We start from the raw sequence: 19,617 nt of genomic DNA, 5'->3' as shown, positions 1-19,617 counted from the left end.
AAGGAGGATGAATGGCAGGCGCGGCCGCCAGTAGTGCCGCGCGGAGCGCACGGGGCTGGCCGCGCTCGGGCCGCCATGTTAGGATCGTCGGGCCTCCTGACAGGGCTGCCGTGGGCCGCTCGGGAGCGCGGCATGGAGCCGCAGGTGAACCTGCGTGTCAGCTGCCGCGGGGAGACCCAGAGCTTCCTGGTGTCCGACTCGGCGCACACGACGTGGGCGGATGTGGAGGCCATGGTGAGCGCGGCCCGCCCCGCCGTGCCCGGCCGCGGGGGCCCTCGCTGGGGCGCCGGGAGCGTCAGCGCCGGTCCCAGGGCCCAAGCAGCGTCTCTCTCGCCTGCGAAAGCCGTGTCAGCCATTGTGCAGGCTGTTAGAGCCAGCGTTGTGTGCTGCTGCGGTCTCAGGTTTTCTATTAGTCTTGACAGTAACTTTTACTGTTGTTATTTCCTTAGAGTGGTGTGGAAAGACTGGTTTGGGTACAGCTGCTTGTGGGACGCTTGTTCTGCGTGAGCAGGTGGCCTTAGCTGCGTGCTTTGCTCTTGCCCACAGTTACAGATAGTTGGTTTTGCTACTGTAGCCCTACAAAGTGCCCTCTGTGTCTCTTATCTTCCGTCATTTTACCCCTTAAAGTAGATAAAGTGAAATAATACTCTGCTGTTGCTTGTAGACCATTTTCCTGAAGATTTGGCTTTGCTCTCTGGGTTTCTGAACCACCAGTATGTTTTTGGTTTCTTGCCTCCTGGTGCCTTGTGTGTGCTAGTTTAGATATAACTGGTTTTGTCCGTGAGCCAGTCGCTTATGAAGGTCTGTACGTCATGCCCGTGGTACACTGAAGAGGTCTTGTTTGGATATTTATTTCCAGTTAGTGCAAATTCCTGTATTGGCTGAGGTTCAGATTTTGTAGTAAGATAAGCCGCAGTGGTGGTGATGATGATTATGTTGCAGCTGTTCTGGCTTTTTTTTTTTAATCCAACTCCAAGTTGTATCTTAGAAGATCTTGCCAATATTTTATTTTCTCTTTTAGTTCTCATTGTGGCTGAGTGTACTTTGTAGGAGGTTATTGCATTGTGAGTTATTCAAAGTTTGAACTGCATCATCTTCAGTCATTGCATTTCAGTCTTCTAGAAGAGGCGCTACTACAGGCTTAAAATACTTTGGGGCAAGTAGACCCTGCGGGAATGTCTGAACTAGTCAAAATCCTACTTATATCAAAGCTGGAAGCAGATTGCTGTGTATGTGCGGTGTTGCCCTCAATTAGTTGCAAAGAGTGTGTTTGTTCAAGGTGTGGTGTTCTATTACCATAATGTTTCTCTGACCAAGGTAGTACCACCGGTGTTTCTGCACTATACTGTGTGAGTTACTACCTCAAGTTAGTGTCAGTTAAACTGTGTCTTGCCTATGTTTTAATGTCTTATTAAATCTGTGTGGTGTTTATAAGGGATAACCTGATCTCTGGTTCTAGCCTGAATTTTAGGGTAACAGTGTGGGGTATAGGTGATGTAGATACAGACCACAGGTTTTTGACAAGCTGAGTTGATTCTCTCGCTGCGCTCCCAAAATTAATTTGGGGTATATCACCAGAAGACCCAGCCTGTAGCACGTTCATTGCAGAATGTGTGTAGCTATATCAGTGTGCTCTTGTGGTGCCATGGAAGTCCCAGCCATCTGCTGTCTTCTAAGGCTGCTGGTGTTCTTCTCTTAGGTCCCGGCTAGGAGAATGTGTCTTGGATATATCAGTTTTTCAGAGCCTCTGTTGAGAAAAATACAGCTTGTGTAAGTAAATGATGCAAAAACGCATGTGAGCCTCAAAGACTGTTACTCAATGTAGGGAAATAATCGCTTTCACTTACGGTTTGTTTAATGCTCTTCATTCTGTTCTCCCAATGCAAGATACAAAATAGCTGCTCAGCTTTATTCTCTTAATTCCGATCTCTGTAATGGATTTTTATGTTGATGTACAGTGCATCAGCCAGTGGGTGTTAGAATGAGATACTGGACACTCTTTAGTACTTGAATTAATCCTAGTTGCTCAAAACACAAATAGGTTTGTGGAAAAAAGGCTGAGCACCTGTGTGAACTGTTCCTGGTTGTTTCTTTAATGTAAAAGTTAGCATCTAGTCATTGTTGGCTTTAGCCTTTGTATAGTGCAGTGTTTACCATGCCTGAGTTCATTAACCCTGAGTTAATAGTCCTCTTATAATGGAAAGGTTATTATTATTTAGTTTGGGGTAAACATTAACTAGGGAAGGTGAGACATGAAAGAAAAGATTTTTTTCAGTCTAGAAAGTTAGTAAATGTTGGAGACAAGGCACTGGGGAGAGTTGTTCAACTCCAGAAGAATGGATTTTGTAAAACAGTGTTTATTTCAACTGAGAAACTGAAGGGAGGGGTGGAAGGGTTAAAACATTTTTCTCTATTAATGATCAGGATTAATTGAAAACATCTGTAGTCCTGCCTCATTGTGGTTTTGTGTCCTTTTTTTTTCTTTACAGGTTAAAGTTTCATTTGACCTGGACAACATTCAGATCAAATATATTGATGAAGATAATGATGAGGTAAAATACCTGCTACCCCACCCTTCCAACAGCTCTACCAAAGTGACTGGTGTGAACCTTTCTGCTTCTTGATAATATGTAATGGGTCCTTCAGGTGTGTCTATTATGCAGATCAGAGGTGATTTTTTTTCCCCCTTTGATAAGCAAATAGCCGTTGGTCTCGTTTCACTCTTAATGTAGCATATTTAGTTTAAAATGTTTTTTTAGAAGCTACTGCCTTTCTTTTTTCCACACCGCAGAAACAGCCAGTGGTTCTGTGTGCTCTGAGGGAAGCATGCTTCAGTTAAGGGACTTTTTTATTTTTCATAAGAATAAGGTAGTTGTTACTGTTTGTGTTTGCAGCCATGGTAAACCCTTGTCTCTTCAATCTACACTCCTTCCTTGGAAAAATGTAGGTCCCCTGTCATTAGCATGTGTTTAGTTCAGTGATCTGGTCTGCTCAAATCCTCTGCTTGTTTTATGTAAATGCTATAATCTCCAAGCAGATTACTGACTCAGAAAACAAATTGGTGTATACTTCTAGTTGTCCTTGTTGAGTAAACTTCCTGCTTGGCATAAACTCATCCTTTCATATTCTATTTATCTAGAGATTTAGAGTAGAATGTAGCTCTCAGATGGAATGTAGTTTTTGCAAGCTCTGTGTTCCACTACTTGGTTTGTAGCTCTACTAAATTGCAGAGACGGGGCTCTTTTTTAAATTATTTCCCCCCCCCCAAGGGGACATGTCAGGATGTTTCCAGCCACATTTTGGGAGATTTGTTTTCCAGCCTGTATCTATATAAATACATAGGTGCATCTTTTAAAGATCCTTTTTGAATGCTAACAGAATGAACATCATTCAGGATTGTGCAAAGCTGTAGTGATTAAATAGCTGCTTGCTTGTATTAGTAAATTCTGTGTGCAAAATTGATAAATGAGCATCTGTAGAAGATAGGCTTGGCTTGTGTTTAAATTGTAGGACACTGAACCGTTAGTTTGTTGGGTGTTACAAGCAACTGGTTCCAACCTCTTTGTACTTGTGTAGCAAACCCAGTGGTACTGGTGCCAGCTTCCTTCCAGCAGATGAGACCACACTTAGTCTGGATGCTGGCAGCTGCTAGAGACCTTGCTTATTGTGCAAATCTAGTAAAGAACATGGTCTACTCCAGAGTACCACAGCATTGATTAATTATTAAAAGCAGGAGCAATAAGAAATATTTGAAGGAGTGGTATTTTGGAAACTGAATAACTGTGTATTCTGAAAGTGTGCTTATTTGAAGAGATTGTAAGAGAATTGCAAAAATGTATCAGTAGCTATAACTCACTGTTTTTTCTCTTTGCAGGTCTCTGTGAATAGCAAAGGTGAGTTGCTGCTTTATTGAAATAAAATCAGTAAACAGACCGTAACTGTTGTTCATGTTTTTGGAGAAGAGTTGAGAATGCTTGATTTCTGGATTTTACGTATGATTTGGCATCAAATTCCTCCCAAAGGAATGAGTCTTTGATCCACGAAGTGGATCAAATTGGAAATGACTAAATTCATGGAATGTTAAGTCTCTAGGCTGTAAAGACGTTTGCTTGTTGGCATACATGTGACTACTTTTTTCAGTAGCTGTATAGTAAAAGAATTTACAGATGGTATGGGAGACACTTCTTGATGTAAGGGTCCCTGAATAGTGTGTTCTAAACTTAAAACTTTTGTTTGATAGTGGAAAAATCACATTTCTTTCCCTTTTTCTTTAGAGGAATATGAAGAAGCTCTGAAGGTAAATGCTCTCTGAATTTTCCCTGATAAGTTCATCCTTCTCCAATTCAGATTGGTGTAGCTGAGAAAAAACCAGCATTACCTGGTCCGTGGCAATAAAATAGTTCAGTTTTCTGGCTTTGTACACTAGCTTGAATGTTTTTCTACAATTTTTTTCCGTCCAGTCTAAACTTGATTTGTATAAATTAGTTGATTAGGCACTTGTGATTCAGGGCCCTGAGCAGCCAGTTCATCTGGCTATCTCAAATGCTTAAACAGTAATCCCATGTTTGGAGGTACTGGGCTGTCATGGGACCTAAAGGGATCCTTTTAAAAGTCTTGCCACATTGACTTTATTGCCAGAGAGTACATCATTAAAGCTTTAATTGATATCAATGCTTAGTTACACTTGGACAAAATAAGAATTGTATTCCTTTAAATTTTGGTTGTACAATATTACTGCTTTCAGAACTTTTGGCTCGTGGTTTGAATGTTAAATCTGGTAATGATCGTAAATTCAAATTGACTGTAAGTTCCTGGACAGAATCTGTATTGTTTACTGGCTAATACAAGCAGCTTTTATTGTAGACTGAAAAATTCCTGTAGAAAATCTACATAATTATCCTTTTGCTTATAATAAACTTTTTAATAAGCATATTAGTAACCTTTATAAGCATATAAAGTAACCTTTAAGAAAGGCAGAATAAAATATCAGCTGAATATACCTTGGCATTTCACTCAGTTTTTCTTTTTGTGTTAGTCTTTTCCCAGCCTCTCCAGTGTAGTGTAGTTCTGTATTTTTACAGGATTTTGTATGTTAGTTGTAAGTGGACTAAACATGGTGTATGTATGTAATGTTTATTCAGATTGCAGTTAAACAAGGAAATCAACTTCAGATGAATGTGTATGAAGACAACTCTTCTCTGAAAGAAGCCTCGTATTGTTCTTTGCATCCACATGAAAAAACTGTGACAGGAAAGATGACACTTGATAAAGATGAGAAGAAACCTCTTTTGCACTACTCTGTGCTAGCTGAGGGGTTAGAGGAAGATTTAAAAAATGAGACGGAGCTGACAATTCAGGTAGGATGTAGAGCTGGAATATATATTCATTAAAACAAAGAATTTGTAAGTGTAATTCACTTTATAGACTGTCATTTTAACCCATACAGAAAAACTCTGACTTCAGAAGTTGGTCTTCATTTTCAGCTACCTGCACCCATTGAAGCTCACAAAATTGTTTGAATGTCTTCAAGAGGATATTTTGATGCTGCATTTAGAAATACAGATTCTTTCATGTTGACCACTCTTAAGTATTTTGATAAACAAAGTAATTGGCCTCCTGAAGCCCTGACTGTCATCTAGTAGCATCTGGTTGTCCTGATTTCTTTAGCATTGATGTGTAATTACACTCAAATGCTAATAAGGCAGAAATCTTTCAGGAAAATGTCAGTGGCTTCCTTGTGTTGCTTTTCTACTGCAACTTTTCTGAAGTACTTAATCTTTCTTTGTAAAGATTCTTGAGAGCTGTTTGAAAGGGGGTTAACTTGCTGTATTGAAGTTTTTTTGCAGCTTTGCATACTTAAGGTTTGTGACTCATTTTTGTGGTGTGTTTGTTCCGCGGTTTTTTTTCCCCAGGAAAAGTTAAATCACACTAGAACTGGAAGAACAAATGAAAATCCTCCAGAATGGTTCACTAGCTACTTGGAAACAGTAAGTGTATTTTCTTCTGAACTTTTGAATTCTGAAGGGAGGCTGTGTATAGAAAAGATTCTGTACATCTGATCACTCTTGCTCTTAGTACTTGTGAGATCTTGTGAGGATCTTAAAAGGGCATTTAGGTGTCTAATCACTCTGCCTTTGTGGTGGTGAATGGAAACTAGGTGTCTGACTATGGCTGTACAGTATAGGTGTTAACTTAAAAAAAAAAAAAAGTGGATTGTTTGGTTTGTGCACCTGACTAGTTTGAGTGTAGTTTTAAGTAGCTCCCATGGTAGAATCCTTGTTGCACTCCAGATAGTCATAGGAAATTCAGGGCACAGCATGAAAGAGTGTGAAATACAGTGTTGCTGTTGGAGACTCTTGTTTGACCAGTTTCAGGAGGGTAATACTTAAGGTTTCCTGAGATTTGAAGCACAGCATTTGATGACCTTGCTTTTCTTGATTGTTCAGTTTAAGAAAATTCTTTCAGGAGAACCTTGAGTATAACATACAGGTTAATAAAATGTGGTTGTTAACTTGTTTTTAACAGCTAATAAACATCACCTAAGAAGCAGTTAGATGCAAATGCTAAGAATTAATTAGCTAGTGAGCTCTTGAAACTAAAAGGTACAACGTACAAGAGTGTATGCATTTGTTTTTAAGTCGTTGGGTGTTTTTTTTCTAGAATCTCCCTTCCTTTGCCACCTCTTTATACAAACAAAAGATATGGGAACTTAATGGTTGTATTTAAAATATCCCTGGTGAACAAAATCAGGACTTAATGATAGGGACTCCACAGGGGTGTGTTTGGAGTTGTGTTAATTAGTTTCCTTCCCTTTGTGTAAGATTAGGGAAGAAGAACCTTAATATTGTAAGCATGAGTATATGATTTTTAATTTGCCTTGTTAAAGCTATGGGCTTGTATTTTGTAAAATACAAATCCTTTGAGGAATGTGACAGTTGTTTAATTTCATCTGGAATGTGCTGGGGGGATGGGAAGTGGATGCTGAACTGCTTTTGTGACTTGCAGATTGGGAGATTTGAGACGGTGTAATCCAATTTTGGTTTGCTGCATAGGTGAGTCTCGTCCATGACTACTTAATTTTTTTTGTTTTTTTTTTCCAGTTCAGGGAACAAGTAGTTAAGGAAACTGTTGAGAAACTGGAGCAAAAGCTGTATGCGAAGCTTGTTCATCACAATCAGCCTCCAGATATTTCTGAGAGCTCTATTGCAGCAGCACCTGCAACTTCAGAGAGCCAGTTGGGGAATGGCAACCAGTGTGACTGGCTGATCTCCTGCTGCAACTGCCAGGCCCGAATTGTTGGAGTTCGCTACCAGTGCAGGTAGAATATGAGGGGTGGGAGTGCAGGAAACCTAAGATGTAGGGTACATGAGTGAGTCTGAGCAACTGTCTTGGTGTTGCAGACTTCTAATCAGCAGCATGCTGTACATTTCAGAACATCTAGTGTGTCTCACAAACAGCTTATGTTCTCTGCTGTGGTGGCTAGAACTTATCTGCATAAGAGCGACGTTAATGCTATTTTGAGAAAACATGATTGTTAAAGTGAGAGAACTTGATAACACTTGCTGTATTCTTAAATGCTCTTTACCTTTTTTGCATATAACATGCAGTAAAGGAAAATGTTTTGTTCGTTAACTAAACAAAAAAAAAGCAAAATATATAATCACCAGTTTATAGTAGTCCTTCATTTAGTTCCGACAGTCAATGAAACTACAGCAGGTCATGCCTTTTTTTAATGATCTCGCTACTGTCAGTTTAATAATATGAAATAAGTTCTAATGAGTGTCTTAAGTGAGGTGTCAAAAGTGAGGGTTTTATTTGAATGAGGCAATTGTTGTAGAGCTAAGTATTTTAGGACTAAGCAGCAGCAGTGGATGTTTGTTTTTCTTGCTGTCAGGAGATGACAGTCTGTTTTTTACTAGTCCTGTTCCTGCAGGACCAATCTGCTTTGCTTCCCTGAATACTTCAGTTTACTTATCCTCTGTATTTTCATAAGTATGATGCTGTCTCTGGCATTGGAATTCGGTATGTTTTATCCTTTATAGCAACAATTGTTAATCACTTGGGGTAAAGGAAGCATCTGTTTCTTTCAATGTGTACTCAAGAAGGAAGTAGGAACTGTGCTGGCAAGAAAGATACTGATCTAGATATTCCAGATGGCTGCAAATATTGATGTATAAGTGAGAAAACCAGCTTCTCTTTCGCTCAGGCACTGCTTACAATGGTAGGATGGTACAGGGCTGTTTATCTGCAGAAATGTAAGGATTAATTATCCTTCCGTGTCTTTTTCTACTGCACTGATTCTTTGCCTTTTGGTACCCTTCTGCCTTTTCTTCTTTACAGCCTTTGTCCAGCCTACAGTATCTGTGAACAGTGTGAAGCAGGAACGTATGCACATGATCCTAATCATGTTTTGTTAAAGCTGAGAAGACCTGTGCTGTGTATTGCTGAGAATTACAGCCTTGCTGAGTGCTCACCTCGCCTGCCTGCTACTCTGGAGCAAGTTAGGTAAATGGTGGCACCTGTCAGTACCTGACAAGATGATCCTGATAGCAAAGTGGAAACACCTGTATTGGGGTTGATGTTCAGCTTTTATGTTAGATTTAGAGATGACAAGAAATGGAAATGGTACTCAAACTTCATTGTGAGTAGCTAAAAGTAGCTATACACTTCTGAGTGGCCTAAGTCAGAACTCTTAGTGTTTTTAATAACAAAGTAGAAAAAACAAATCTCATGTCATAGCTGGGTAGCAAACTTTGAGAGCTTGCTTTTTTTTGAGAGTATATCTAATCTGCCTTTAAGTTTGCTTTTTCACGGGGCCACTCAAAATATCTTCACAAGGAACTATGAAGATGTTCTTTTAAAATAATTTAAAATTTTAAAATACAACGTAGAAGTATGAGACATTTCCTTAGTGTTCCCTTTGAGACTAAGACTGTGCTGGCTAAAGCTAAATTCTAATCAATTTAATGTATCGTAACAGAGTGTCTTATTCTTTTTGCAGGCTTCAGAAACAGATGGACAAAAGATTTCTGAAGGCAGAAAAGCAAAGATTACGAGCGGAGAAGAAACAGCGAAAGGCAGAGGTCCGAGAGCTCAAAAAGCAGCTAAAATTGCACAGGAAAATTCATCTGTGGAACTCGGTCCATGTATTGGAAACTAGCGGCTCACCTACTGTGAAATCTGAGAGCCTCCAACCTAATACCTTCCTGTAAGAGATGATGTTAGCAGAGCATTTCTTAGTTGTGCTGTCTGATCTTTCATGATGAGACCAAGCCAAAGTGTAACTAGAGGAAGGTTATGAAATTATTCATTTAAAGTATTATTTGTTGTTGGACCTTGAGAGAGTTCTGTCTAAATGCAATTTGCAAGGTCGGGTCTTCTACTGTTTTCAGCTGGGAGGAGAGCAGGAGAAGAAAAAAAGTAGCTGATGGCTATTACCAGAAACAAAGATTTAGGTAGATTTGGGAGGAAGGTGAATGCCTAGGATTACGGATATATGCATGCATGCGCCTACAGTGTGAATTAATATTACTGCTACTTTTAAAAAGTCTGCATCTTCCTGCTAAATTAAATGTGTCTACATAAAGTCAAGTACATTCTGTGTCCTATGTTCGGTGCTTTTTTTTTCTTTTTATGTGATCTTAGGCTGAGGCTCATGAAACGGCAGCCTTTGCAGGCAGACACTTTGCATTTTCTATTCGCGCTGGTTTTATGAATGTACAGGTGTAAAACTTCTGTAGTTCAGTTTTCTTTAATTCTTCCCTAATAATAAATATTTAGGGTGTTTAAATGTCAAATTAACATTAATCAGTTACTTACATTTGTAGGGAGCTTGAAATAGCTATCTTTGCTTCCTTTTTAATGACCAGGCATATTACAGGAACAAAACCGATGCTAATTTAGTTACCAATTCTTCCTTTTAGATCTCTTAAAGTTGGCATGCGTGTTAGCTGCTTCACCATTCCTCTTTGTGTGCTCAGATTAACAGCCAAGCTTTGGATTAAATCGATTTTTGAGCCCCTTTCAGGCAAAAACTGTGGTATCTTGTTGAAAAATGTCACTTGTAAGGCCAAAGAAGACACTAGCAATTAGACTATAGTACAATCTTTTTTGATTCAACATCATAAAGATAATGACTTCATTCTCTAAGGGAATAGCATAGCCCACAGTGCTGTTAGACTAAATCAAGTGAAGGACAGTGAACTTTTCTCTGTTCAGCCTGAGTTTTGTAATTATAATAATCTTCCAAATAAGCAAATGTTGATTTGATGTGTTGTGTTCCTTGGGCAAAGGAAAGCAAACTGCTACGTGGTGTTTAGACTTAAGATGAAAACAGTAGCTAAAACATTAGAAATTTGAAATATTTCTAGAGATAGAAGACACACTAAATGGCCTTCTCTGTTTTCAGCCAGTGAAATAGCAGCTAAATGACTTCCTCATTTTGGTGTTTTTTTGATACATTTTTTGTTTTTTACCTCCTTCCAATTCTAGGAGTCCTAGTCAACCCTTCCAAGCAATTGTCCCAACACTAAGTGCGGTATTTGTGGATGAGAATTTGCCAGATGGGACTCGCTTGCAACCAGGAACAAAGTTTATCAAACACTGGCGAATGAAAAATACTGGCAATGTGGAATGGAGCTCAGACACAAAGGTATCTTGCCTTTGCTATTACTTCTACACACTAAAATAGTTCTGGAAGATAATACTTGTATGCATTAGGAATCTGAATTCTCTCTCAGAACTCATTTAGGATTTAATTTGGCCTTGTAATTCACAAGCTGGGAATTCTGGGGCAATAAGCTGTCTAGATAATCTTTACAACAAGATTAACATCACCAAACATGTCTTCCACTGCTGTTTTAATGTCCCAGTTCAGCCTTGTTTGCAACAGGTGTGTTGCTTTTCTGACTTCAAAAACCTTTCTTCTGTGACTGTTCATGCTGAAAGATGGGCGTATCTTCTTACTTTGTGGTGATAGTGACTAATGCGAGAATACTTACTATCAGCCTCTCTTCTCCGTGCCTGCTATCTGCAAGGCCTTTCGGCAGAGGAACTTTTAAGTGCTCTTTACTGCCTGTAGTTTGCAGAGAAGCTTGCGAAGTTAACTTTTGCTTTTTTTCTGTTGTATGTTTCAGCTGAAACTTATGTGGGGAAATCTGACCTTGGCATCTGCTGAGAAAAAAGATGTGTTGGTGCCATCCCTTCCATCGGGACAAGTGGGAACTGTTTCGGTGGAGTTTGTGGCTCCTAATATAGAAGGAACTTACACCTCTCACTGGAGACTGTCACACAGAGGGGAACAGTTTGGGCCCAGGATCTGGTGCAGTATTGTTGTAGATCCCTCCTCAACTAATGACTATCTTGAAAGCAGTTGGAAGAATTCTGATTCCTGTCAGAAGGATAAAGCTTCCAGCACCAAACAGGCAAGTCACTCATCTGAGATTTTGGGCAGTTCTGAATTGCCTAGTAGAAGGAGCGATGTATATTGTTTGGTGCAATGACATCCTGAACTATATTAATTTCTAGAGGTTTCTTTGAGTTGCTTGCTTCTAGTTTTTATTTTTCAATAGAAAAAACCCACAACTTTTATTTCATTAGTGAGTCCTAAAGCGGTCATTTTTTGGCAGGCATGGGATTAGTTATCAGTCTGTTGCCCCTATTTGTCAATTTTTTTTTTTTTAACTGAAACACTGCAGGATTTCTGCCTGTTCGATCTTGTCCTTTTGGCTCTAAAGTGAGTTGAATTAAATCTCTTTCAAGTTTCTTGTGTTATTATACACAAAGTGCAGGCTTTACTTTTGATGGAATTGTTTATTTGCTGCCTGCCTAAGGGGCTTCTTGGATCTTATTTATTTGCTTTTGCAGGACGCTTCCTTAAAGACAGAAGCAGATGCTCAACGGATGGGTGAAATCATGGAGCAGGCTGAAATACCTCTGCCAACTATTCCTTTAAAGATCAAAAATCTGCCAAGTGAGAGAGAATTTTATATCCCATCTGTTGATCTCCTCACTGCACAGGTAAAGTGCTAAAATTCATGTAGAGATAAACCATATTGGGTTTGATATCTAGGTACATAGGCATCCATAAAAATAAAAAGCTTCTGAGCTCGAAAATAGCCACTATATTTTCAAGAAAAGTACGTTGCATTTTGTATAGCAGAAGTATTTTCCTGAATTAGTATCAGGGACTGTCACTGTGGAAGGTATGTGCAGGACAGGCTAAGATTCTCAGAGTCACAGAATTGGGTCTTTCTCTGGCCCCTAACAAGGAAGTACTTAGCTTACAAGTACTTGCAAGTACTTAGTACTTGCTGCCCTAATTTGTGTACCATGTTGTGTGATGTGGGTGTACGTTATGGGAAAACTGCTCTGTCTGAGATCATGCTGAGTAACAAAGAGCAGGGGTTATTTGTAAGTTACTGGGATCTGATGCTGGGAAGTGCAGCATAGGATTAAATTTCAGGGTTTGTTGATAAAACTGCACGGTGGGTTTTTTCTGTAGGATTTGCTGTCCTTTGAGCTGTTGGACATCAATATTGTGCAGGAATTGGAGCGAGTGCCACACAACACTCCTGTTGGTAAGCTTCTCATATCCTCTGTGCTGTCTCTAGCAGACAGTTATCCTTTGTGTTTTTCAGTTTTGGCTTCTTTTCAGCTTTTACATTCCCAAGACCATATGATTCCAGACATTTGAAGAAGGCTGCCGTTTTCTTTGCTCAACCAGTGCCAGTGTAATGCAAAGCTAGTTGTTTATTTCACCAAATTATCTTATAAGATAATGGGGTTTCTTCAGTCTTGGAAGAATATCCCTTAAAAAAGATGAACTTCGCAAGGTTGCCTCCTGGAGGAAGAAAGGCTCCTACTCCCTTAGTGTCAACAATCCTTGCTACCTTTGTTTTTCAGACATGACTCCATGTATGTCCCCTTTGCCACATGATAGCCCCTTGCTGGAGAAACCTGGCTTAGGTCAGATAGAGGAGGAGAACGAGGGGAGTGGATTTAAACCGGTGCCTGGTAAGCACTAGTTGTGAGGAGCTTGGGGGTGAGGGGAGGAGAATATTGTCATTTCTGTGCAGTCAGCAGACTTGGTGTCTAAAAAGCATTCTAGCCTCCTGTGTTTCCCTTCTGTGGAAAAACAGTTGTTTGGCTCATAAACCTGTAGTCTGATGCTGCTTTCTGATTGTAGAGGTGGGAGCATAATATATGTAGAATTCAGAAGTACAAATGCTCTCTTGATTTGTCCAGCCACTAGAATTGTTGGGAGAATTCACAATTTGCCCTTTATAGACTAGATTATACTCAGACAGTCAATGCCTCAAGTGTGGCCCCCATACTTTTTCAACTATTTTCACATTCAACTTGAACTGAATTAAAAAATCTTTCAATTTTTAAAAAGAATTAACACATAGAGTCAACGTTAGCCTTGGCTAGCCTAAAAAATTCTTCTTATACTTACATTTCCTTGTTGCAGTGTTAAAATAATCTGTTACATCTCCCTTTCAAAGGAATGACGGAAGCCTGCTTTCCTGCAGATAGTTGTATAGTGAAAGTGAAAGCTGAACATCCATGTAACCAGGAAGAAGGGGAAGAAGATATGAGTGGGACGCAGTTTGTCTGTGAAACTGTAATTCGCTCTCTGACCCTGGATGCTGCACCTGACCATAAGCCCCCACAGAAGAAGAAAATCCTCCAGAGTAAGTACTGTCTTTAGCTTTGCGGTCAGACATGGGCTACAACTTGCTCTGTGCTGCAGGTGGCAATACCCCTTTAATTTGTTTTTCCTGATTGTTTTATTAGGCTCTTTACAAACATTGCAAGACACTTTCAGCTGCAACATGACAAATAAAGAATCTCCTAGGACAAAATCTAATTCCACTTCCAAAAAGGAAACAAAGATTCATCAGTCAGAGGCAATGGCAGAAAATAACCGTGGTAAGTAAAACAGGTTTGAATTTAAGATAAAGCTGTAATAAGGGCTAAAAAAAATAAAATGCTGGTGTAAAAAGGTCTGACGCGGTTCTAAGAAATTGATTCTCATTAGATCAAGAGAATCATATCAGAAAATTAGTGTAAATACTCTGGAAAAATCAGCTAGTTTAACAGTTGCTTTAAAAGAAAAAAGTGAAATTGAGACATAAAGGTTCTAATCTTTATTCAAGATTGGTATTCAATTCAAACCGGGTATTCAAGTAAGTGTTCATGTGTTAAGCGTGGCTGGTGCTTCCATATTTTGTACGTGTAGCTTGAAGTCAGTGCTTTGAACTGTAATGCAAACTGTAATTGAACTGCTGCGTGTAATTTAGGAGCTGAAAACCTGTTGTTCAAGTTCTCAGTGTAGCTCTTCTTCCTGTTTTCGTTATAAGCATTAATAGCAGCAGCCTATCTGCATAGACTTAACAGTAAGATCTATTACTTTTTCACGCTACACCCCCACCCCCCAATAGACAAAGAAAATTACACCACTGCTATCGGGAGCAGAGGTTTAGGGCTATTTCTGAATAACTTGCCTCTTGTACCTGGGACAGTACTGTCTTTGCTGTTAACAGTTGTGCATTTTGTATGAATAATACTTCACTACCCTCCCCCCCCCCCCCCATTAGGGGACCATCTCCTGTCTGATGAGAGAGCAAGCCCCTGCAGTGATACTGGCAATTCTGATGAAGAGGAAGATGATGATAAAGATGATGTTCAAAGTCAAGGCTCTTCTGCTTCATCAGAGGATTATATCATTATTCTCCCCGAGTGCTTTGACACCAGTCGTCCTTTAGGGGAGTCTATGTATAGTTCGGCTCTTTCTCAGCCCAGTTTGGAAAAGACAGGAGAATCTGAAACAGGAGCAGAAAATCCAGAAGGGGAGAGGCAGCCACAGATCCACAGCATCAACGATATTTTGACAACTTCACAAACACTGGCTGTAGTACCACTAACCCCAGAGGTTGTGGACACCTTACCACAGACACAAAGGTATGTGTCCCAGATGAGAGCAAAATGGTTGTTAGTGTTGCTGTAGAGTCTGCAGGGTGTTGTGCTTAAGTTCAAACAGAAATTGTTGCAACATAAGTGTTGTCTCATACTGGAGTGAACATCCTGAATCCTGCAACTTCTTTATAAAGCCTGTACTCACTTGATGAGGTGAGTGCAAAAGAGGGAAAGAAGGAGGCATGTGAAGCATTTATTTTCTCTGTTGATCTTGACTTAGACTTGATGAAAGTAGTAAAAGTAACTCTTTTGCCTTATGTTCTCAGGAATCTTGCATCTCATCAGAATCATATCTTCCAAGAACCAAACATACCGGCTTCAGAGAATAGCTCTTCCACTCCCCATAATCAGACAAGAGAAGGTATTGACAGTACGTAATGAAGGGTGCATGCTATTGTTATTTCCTGTTCCTTATGCCTTGTATTGGATTTAGCGTCTTGTTACTCTTGAGGAGAGCAGAAATCTGCCAAGTAATATTGTGAGGGGTTTCTGAGTGTTGAAACTTATTATACAGAAGATTTGATTAAAGAAGTAATTGGATTTGTGGGTCAATTAAGAGCATGTATTCATTAGGGGTAGTGGGAGGATACCCAGAAGTATTTGTAGGCATCTGGAAAACTACCTTGCTCTGGAATTAATGATCTATGTATTTAAGCTGTTACAGTCACTGGGAGCGCAGACAGCAGTTCACCTCATGTTAAACACTCGCTGACTAATCAGCCAAATGACTTCTGAAGCTTTTTGATTGTTTTGATTGCAGTGAGAATTCTGTATACCTAGTTTGTGTGGATAACTAAACTTGAAAGTACTAATTTTGGACTGTATCCTACTCCTTTCCATTTACATACGTGTTGCATCTCTTCAGCTTCTCATTAGTTGGACATGTTGACATGATATTTTTGCTTCCTCTTCCAGAACCCAGCGGTGAAGACAGTCGTGGACCAGGATCTTCTGAATTTCCAGCTAGTAAACAGAAGTGCTCGGAATACCCAAGGTAATGAAACTGAAGCTGTAACTTCACAAATACTGTTTTAAAATGAGAACTGCTAAATTAGGCACCTAGGAAAAAGCACTGGCTTACAGTTTTCATGTAGTCAGTAGTTTGGAGAAAGGCTTCCCTTCTTCAAGGAAACGTATGCTGAATTATATAATGCTATATCTTCATAAGATCTCAGTTTCTACTTAAACACAAATATAAAGGATGCAGAATTGGCATGTGGAAGTATATGAAGAGCCCAAGCTGAATCCTTCTAAAATTCTGTGGTTTTTTCCTGGAAAAATCTCAGGATTTTTAAAATAGGGATTTTGTTAGTTTAGCTACTAAGTCAAACTCCTTAAGATACTAAGACAAAACATTGGGCAGAATATTAAGTGATTTAAGAATTGATAGAAGACAAACGGAAGCTATTGTGTCACAGTGCACAACTTTCATGAATAGTCTTTTGGGTGAGAATACTAAATTCTTCACAAAAGGCCACATTATGAAAGTAAACTAATGTGCTTTAGCATAAACCCATTATTTAAGAGAAGGTTTCAAGTGAGAATGAATGAGCTTCCTGCATCCTTCCAATTCCTGAACAGCAATGATTCCTTTGGATCACAGGTGGTTCTCTCCAACCAGAACTAAACCTCAGGTGGCACATTAATAGGGACAGACTTGCATTTCATGTGAAATAAACACGTGGCTTTGCTGACCCTAAAGTAATCCCTGACTTCTCTGCAGATACCCTCAAGGAAGCAGCATTGCAGGAGAACTAGTTAAAGGAGCTTTGTCCGTTGCTGCTTCTGCCTACAAAGCATTATTTGCTGGACCACCCGTCCTAGAACAGGTAAATGTCTGTCGTGTATGCTGTGTGAGTTTCACGGTGTCAACCTTAAGTTTATAAAGCATATACGTATAGTTTTATCACTATTCTCTGTAGGACTTCTTGGAACAGTAAAACGTTAAGCTTCATTGCATCCATTTGAAGTATGCTGCTCCACCAGCAGATAGGGAAATCCATACCATGGGGGTGGAAGCATGTGTCTCATAGTCATGTGAGACTGGTAATTCACCTTGGAAAGTGAGCATAAACAGCTTAATTGGGGGCAGAAGGGCCTCTGTGCCTTAATTACATCCCAGTATAATGCAGGACAAGTGCTTCAAATGGCAAAACCAAATTATCTTTTTATAGCTTACCTTACAATCTTTTGTTTTTGGCAGCCTGCAGCTACAGAAGAGCGCACTGCCACTCTTCTGTCCAGTCTGTGTGAGATGGGGTTCTGCGACAGGCAGCTAAACCTGCGCCTGCTGAAGAAACACAACAATAACATGGTTCACGTGGTAACTGAATTGCTTCAGATCAGTAACAGCGACTGGTACAGCAGTAGATACTGAACCTTCCTGGTGGAGAAAGGAGTAGTCTTCGTTGGGTAAACTCTGGTTAAACACTACAACAGTAGCAGGCTGCTCCTCAGCTGCTTTCTGTTTGGAAGTGAGACTAAAACTTTGGCTTTTCTCTGAGCATTTGACTTTTTTTTTTTTTTTTTTTTTTTTTTTTTTCCATGGAAATGTCAAATAGTGCTTGTCACAGCATCTCATAAATTGGAGACCAGAAGAATTTCAACTGTTATTTGAACCTCGTAGTTAAATGAGTAGTGTTGAAGTCTCTAATTTCATGCTGAATCCTATTATCAGGGAATCCTGTAGGGTTACTTAAACTTCCACCCAAATGAAAACTTCCCCTTTTATTGTGTGTAAGAGATTTGGGTTGTTGGTTTTTTTGGTTTTTTTTAGGCAGCTGGAAACTTGTTTTGTTGACTTTTAACAAGCTTTGGAATAGGAACCAATGTAAGATGCTGCTGTAAGATGTAGTCTTGCCTAATTTACAAAAGATGCCCACAACTAGCAAGTTGTTTCTTCTGATATGATTTAGTAATTGATTTGTCCAATGCATGATAGTAATGTAATAGATTTAAAACTTACAAATGATTCTTACAAGAAAAAGTTTGCTCATACATGAAAAAAAGTCTTGAACCATCAAACAACTTCTGAGAAGTCTGAAAATGTAACCGCTGTTAAACTGATGAGTATCAGGAAAGTGATTTTTTTTTTTTTTTTTGTAGCAGCAATTGAGTCACATCTAGTAATGATTGTGCAAAACATCTGCCTAATGGGAAAATATAGCCCACATAGAATATTCTGTTAAAAATGGAGTGTAAGGGTAGGAAAGGCCTTTCTAAGAATCTCCACAGACTTTTTGTAAAAAAAAAAAAAAAAAGTTAGATTTGACCACTGTTTTCAGTATAGTGTAAACCTCTTACTCTGTTAATACCACATAGAAGAATGGAGGAATGTTTAGAAATTCAGACCTGGAGTACAAACTCTGGTAATGTTTAGGAATGGAAAGAGTGCTTGAGGTAGGGATTTTGTGAGTTAATGCGTTTTTCAAACTATAATTTAACTTAAGCACTTTTAAGTGTACGTACAGTCTTTTGTGATGGTTCTAGCTGCTCCTGTGTTTCCATAGACACATCTGTAGGATTCATGTTTCTCACAAGATTTTGCTTCAGATGCCCGTATTTAATTTGGAAATCTAAGAATTCCCTTCTAAATGTGCTGAGAGAGATTTGATTCTGAAGAATCAGAAACGAACTACATGCGCTGCTGTGCAGTGGTGTATCCATAGATAACTCTTCAGAGTCCAGTCCCTCTGAAGGTGACGGCAGTGTTGGTTACGTTCTTACTTCCAAGCAAACTTTTTTCCTTGCTGCAGTAAGAGACCATTGATCCTAAAATATTTTCTAGTGCTGCTGCTTCGAACTAAGGTGTTCCTCTTTTGTCACGACGTTAGCTGAAGAAGTAGCAGTATTGTGACTGACCAGGTGATCAGTAGTAGTAATTTTTTTAAGAGACGTAATACACTTAGAGATAAGATACCATTCAAAGAATTAAAGGAAAAAAAAAATATGTATCATACCATTTTTGTTTTAAACCTATTTTTATAGATTGTGGAAGATATACTCTTAAATGTTTATTTTGAAATACAGTAGAACTATTTTGCAGTGTTTCCCATCTCTCTGTACACCAGTACAGCTGTCTGCTGTGGACCAGATAAAGATCTTTCTGTAACTTGAAACTGCTGTTTTTTTCCCCACATTAACTTGTGTGTACTGTTTTGAGTACTTTTTGGCTTATGCCTCTCTGGAACAGGGAGGAGGAAAGGATGGTGAAGTGCAGTAGCTGGTGGAACTCTTAAGTGTAGTGTGGTACCTGCGTTGATCTGGACCACCCAGCAGGACACATGTTCTTTCGGTGTGTACGTTCGTACGTAGCATGTTGATGAGTTCTATACACTAACGAAACACTAAAATGGAGGAAAGGACACTTCATTGCAAATTGAAATGTGAAGTGTGAAATGCTGTTTTCTTTAGATTACTTTTTACTAGGGTTTAGATAATGTATGCTCAGGCTTAAGATAGATATATTTCTGTTGGCTTTGTATATTTTGTTAATGGATGCATGGTATAATTTATAATATATTCTATAGTGCAGACATGACCTCTGTATCTTATTTAGGGCGAGCACTTTAAAGTCAACTGTGATTGGGGGGGGGGCGGGGGGCAGGGGCCGCCTTTTCTTCCATCCCTACAATAAAA

The 19,617-nt window shown here is 39.4% G+C and overlaps 1 protein-coding gene across 9 annotated transcripts; it reads left to right on the top strand.

Moving 5' to 3' along the window:
• The first annotated feature begins 54 nt into the window (after positions 1 to 54).
• Positions 55 to 19,519, top strand: NBR1 (NBR1 autophagy cargo receptor). 9 transcript variants are annotated; one of them, XM_040617320.1, is made up of 21 exons: positions 55 to 234; positions 2,490 to 2,552; positions 3,875 to 3,893; positions 4,275 to 4,297; positions 5,142 to 5,357; positions 5,913 to 5,987; positions 7,101 to 7,318; positions 8,341 to 8,505; positions 9,002 to 9,208; positions 10,492 to 10,651; positions 11,136 to 11,423; positions 11,866 to 12,018; positions 12,503 to 12,578; positions 12,904 to 13,014; positions 13,533 to 13,694; positions 13,798 to 13,932; positions 14,601 to 14,964; positions 15,246 to 15,349; positions 15,895 to 15,973; positions 16,703 to 16,808; positions 17,183 to 19,519. In XM_040617320.1, exons 1-21 carry the CDS (start codon positions 76 to 78, stop codon positions 17,354 to 17,356), a joined length of 3,057 nt encoding a protein of 1,018 aa, XP_040473254.1. In that variant the 5' UTR covers positions 55 to 75; the 3' UTR covers positions 17,357 to 19,519. The 9 variants fall into 9 exon arrangements, with proteins under 9 accessions (XP_040473254.1, XP_040473261.1, XP_040473252.1 ...); XM_040617327.1 differs by having other exon boundaries at positions 56 to 234; positions 15,246 to 15,340; XM_040617318.1 differs by having other exon boundaries at positions 56 to 234; positions 13,506 to 13,694.
• Positions 19,520 to 19,617: the final 98 nt, after the last annotated feature.

The sequence above is a fragment of the Falco naumanni genome, chromosome 18, assembly GCF_017639655.2.
Source record: "Falco naumanni isolate bFalNau1 chromosome 18, bFalNau1.pat, whole genome shotgun sequence".
NCBI lineage: Eukaryota > Metazoa > Chordata > Aves > Falconiformes > Falconidae > Falco > Falco naumanni.
Note: the sequence above shows the minus strand (reverse complement) of the source record. Positions and strands in the feature narration are given on the sequence as shown.

Coding starts and splice junctions, on each gene's coding strand:
- NBR1 (XM_040617318.1), top strand. CDS start 76: ATGTTAGGATCGTCGGGCCTCCTGACAGGGCTGCCGTGGGCCGCTCGG. Junction 5,358..5,912: donor AGACGGAGCTGACAATTCAG/GTAGGATGTAGA, acceptor TTTTTTCCCCAG/GAAAAGTTAAATCACACTAG. Junction 13,015..13,505: donor TGGATTTAAACCGGTGCCTG/GTAAGCACTAGT, acceptor TCCCTTTCAAAG/GAATGACGGAAGCCTGCTTT.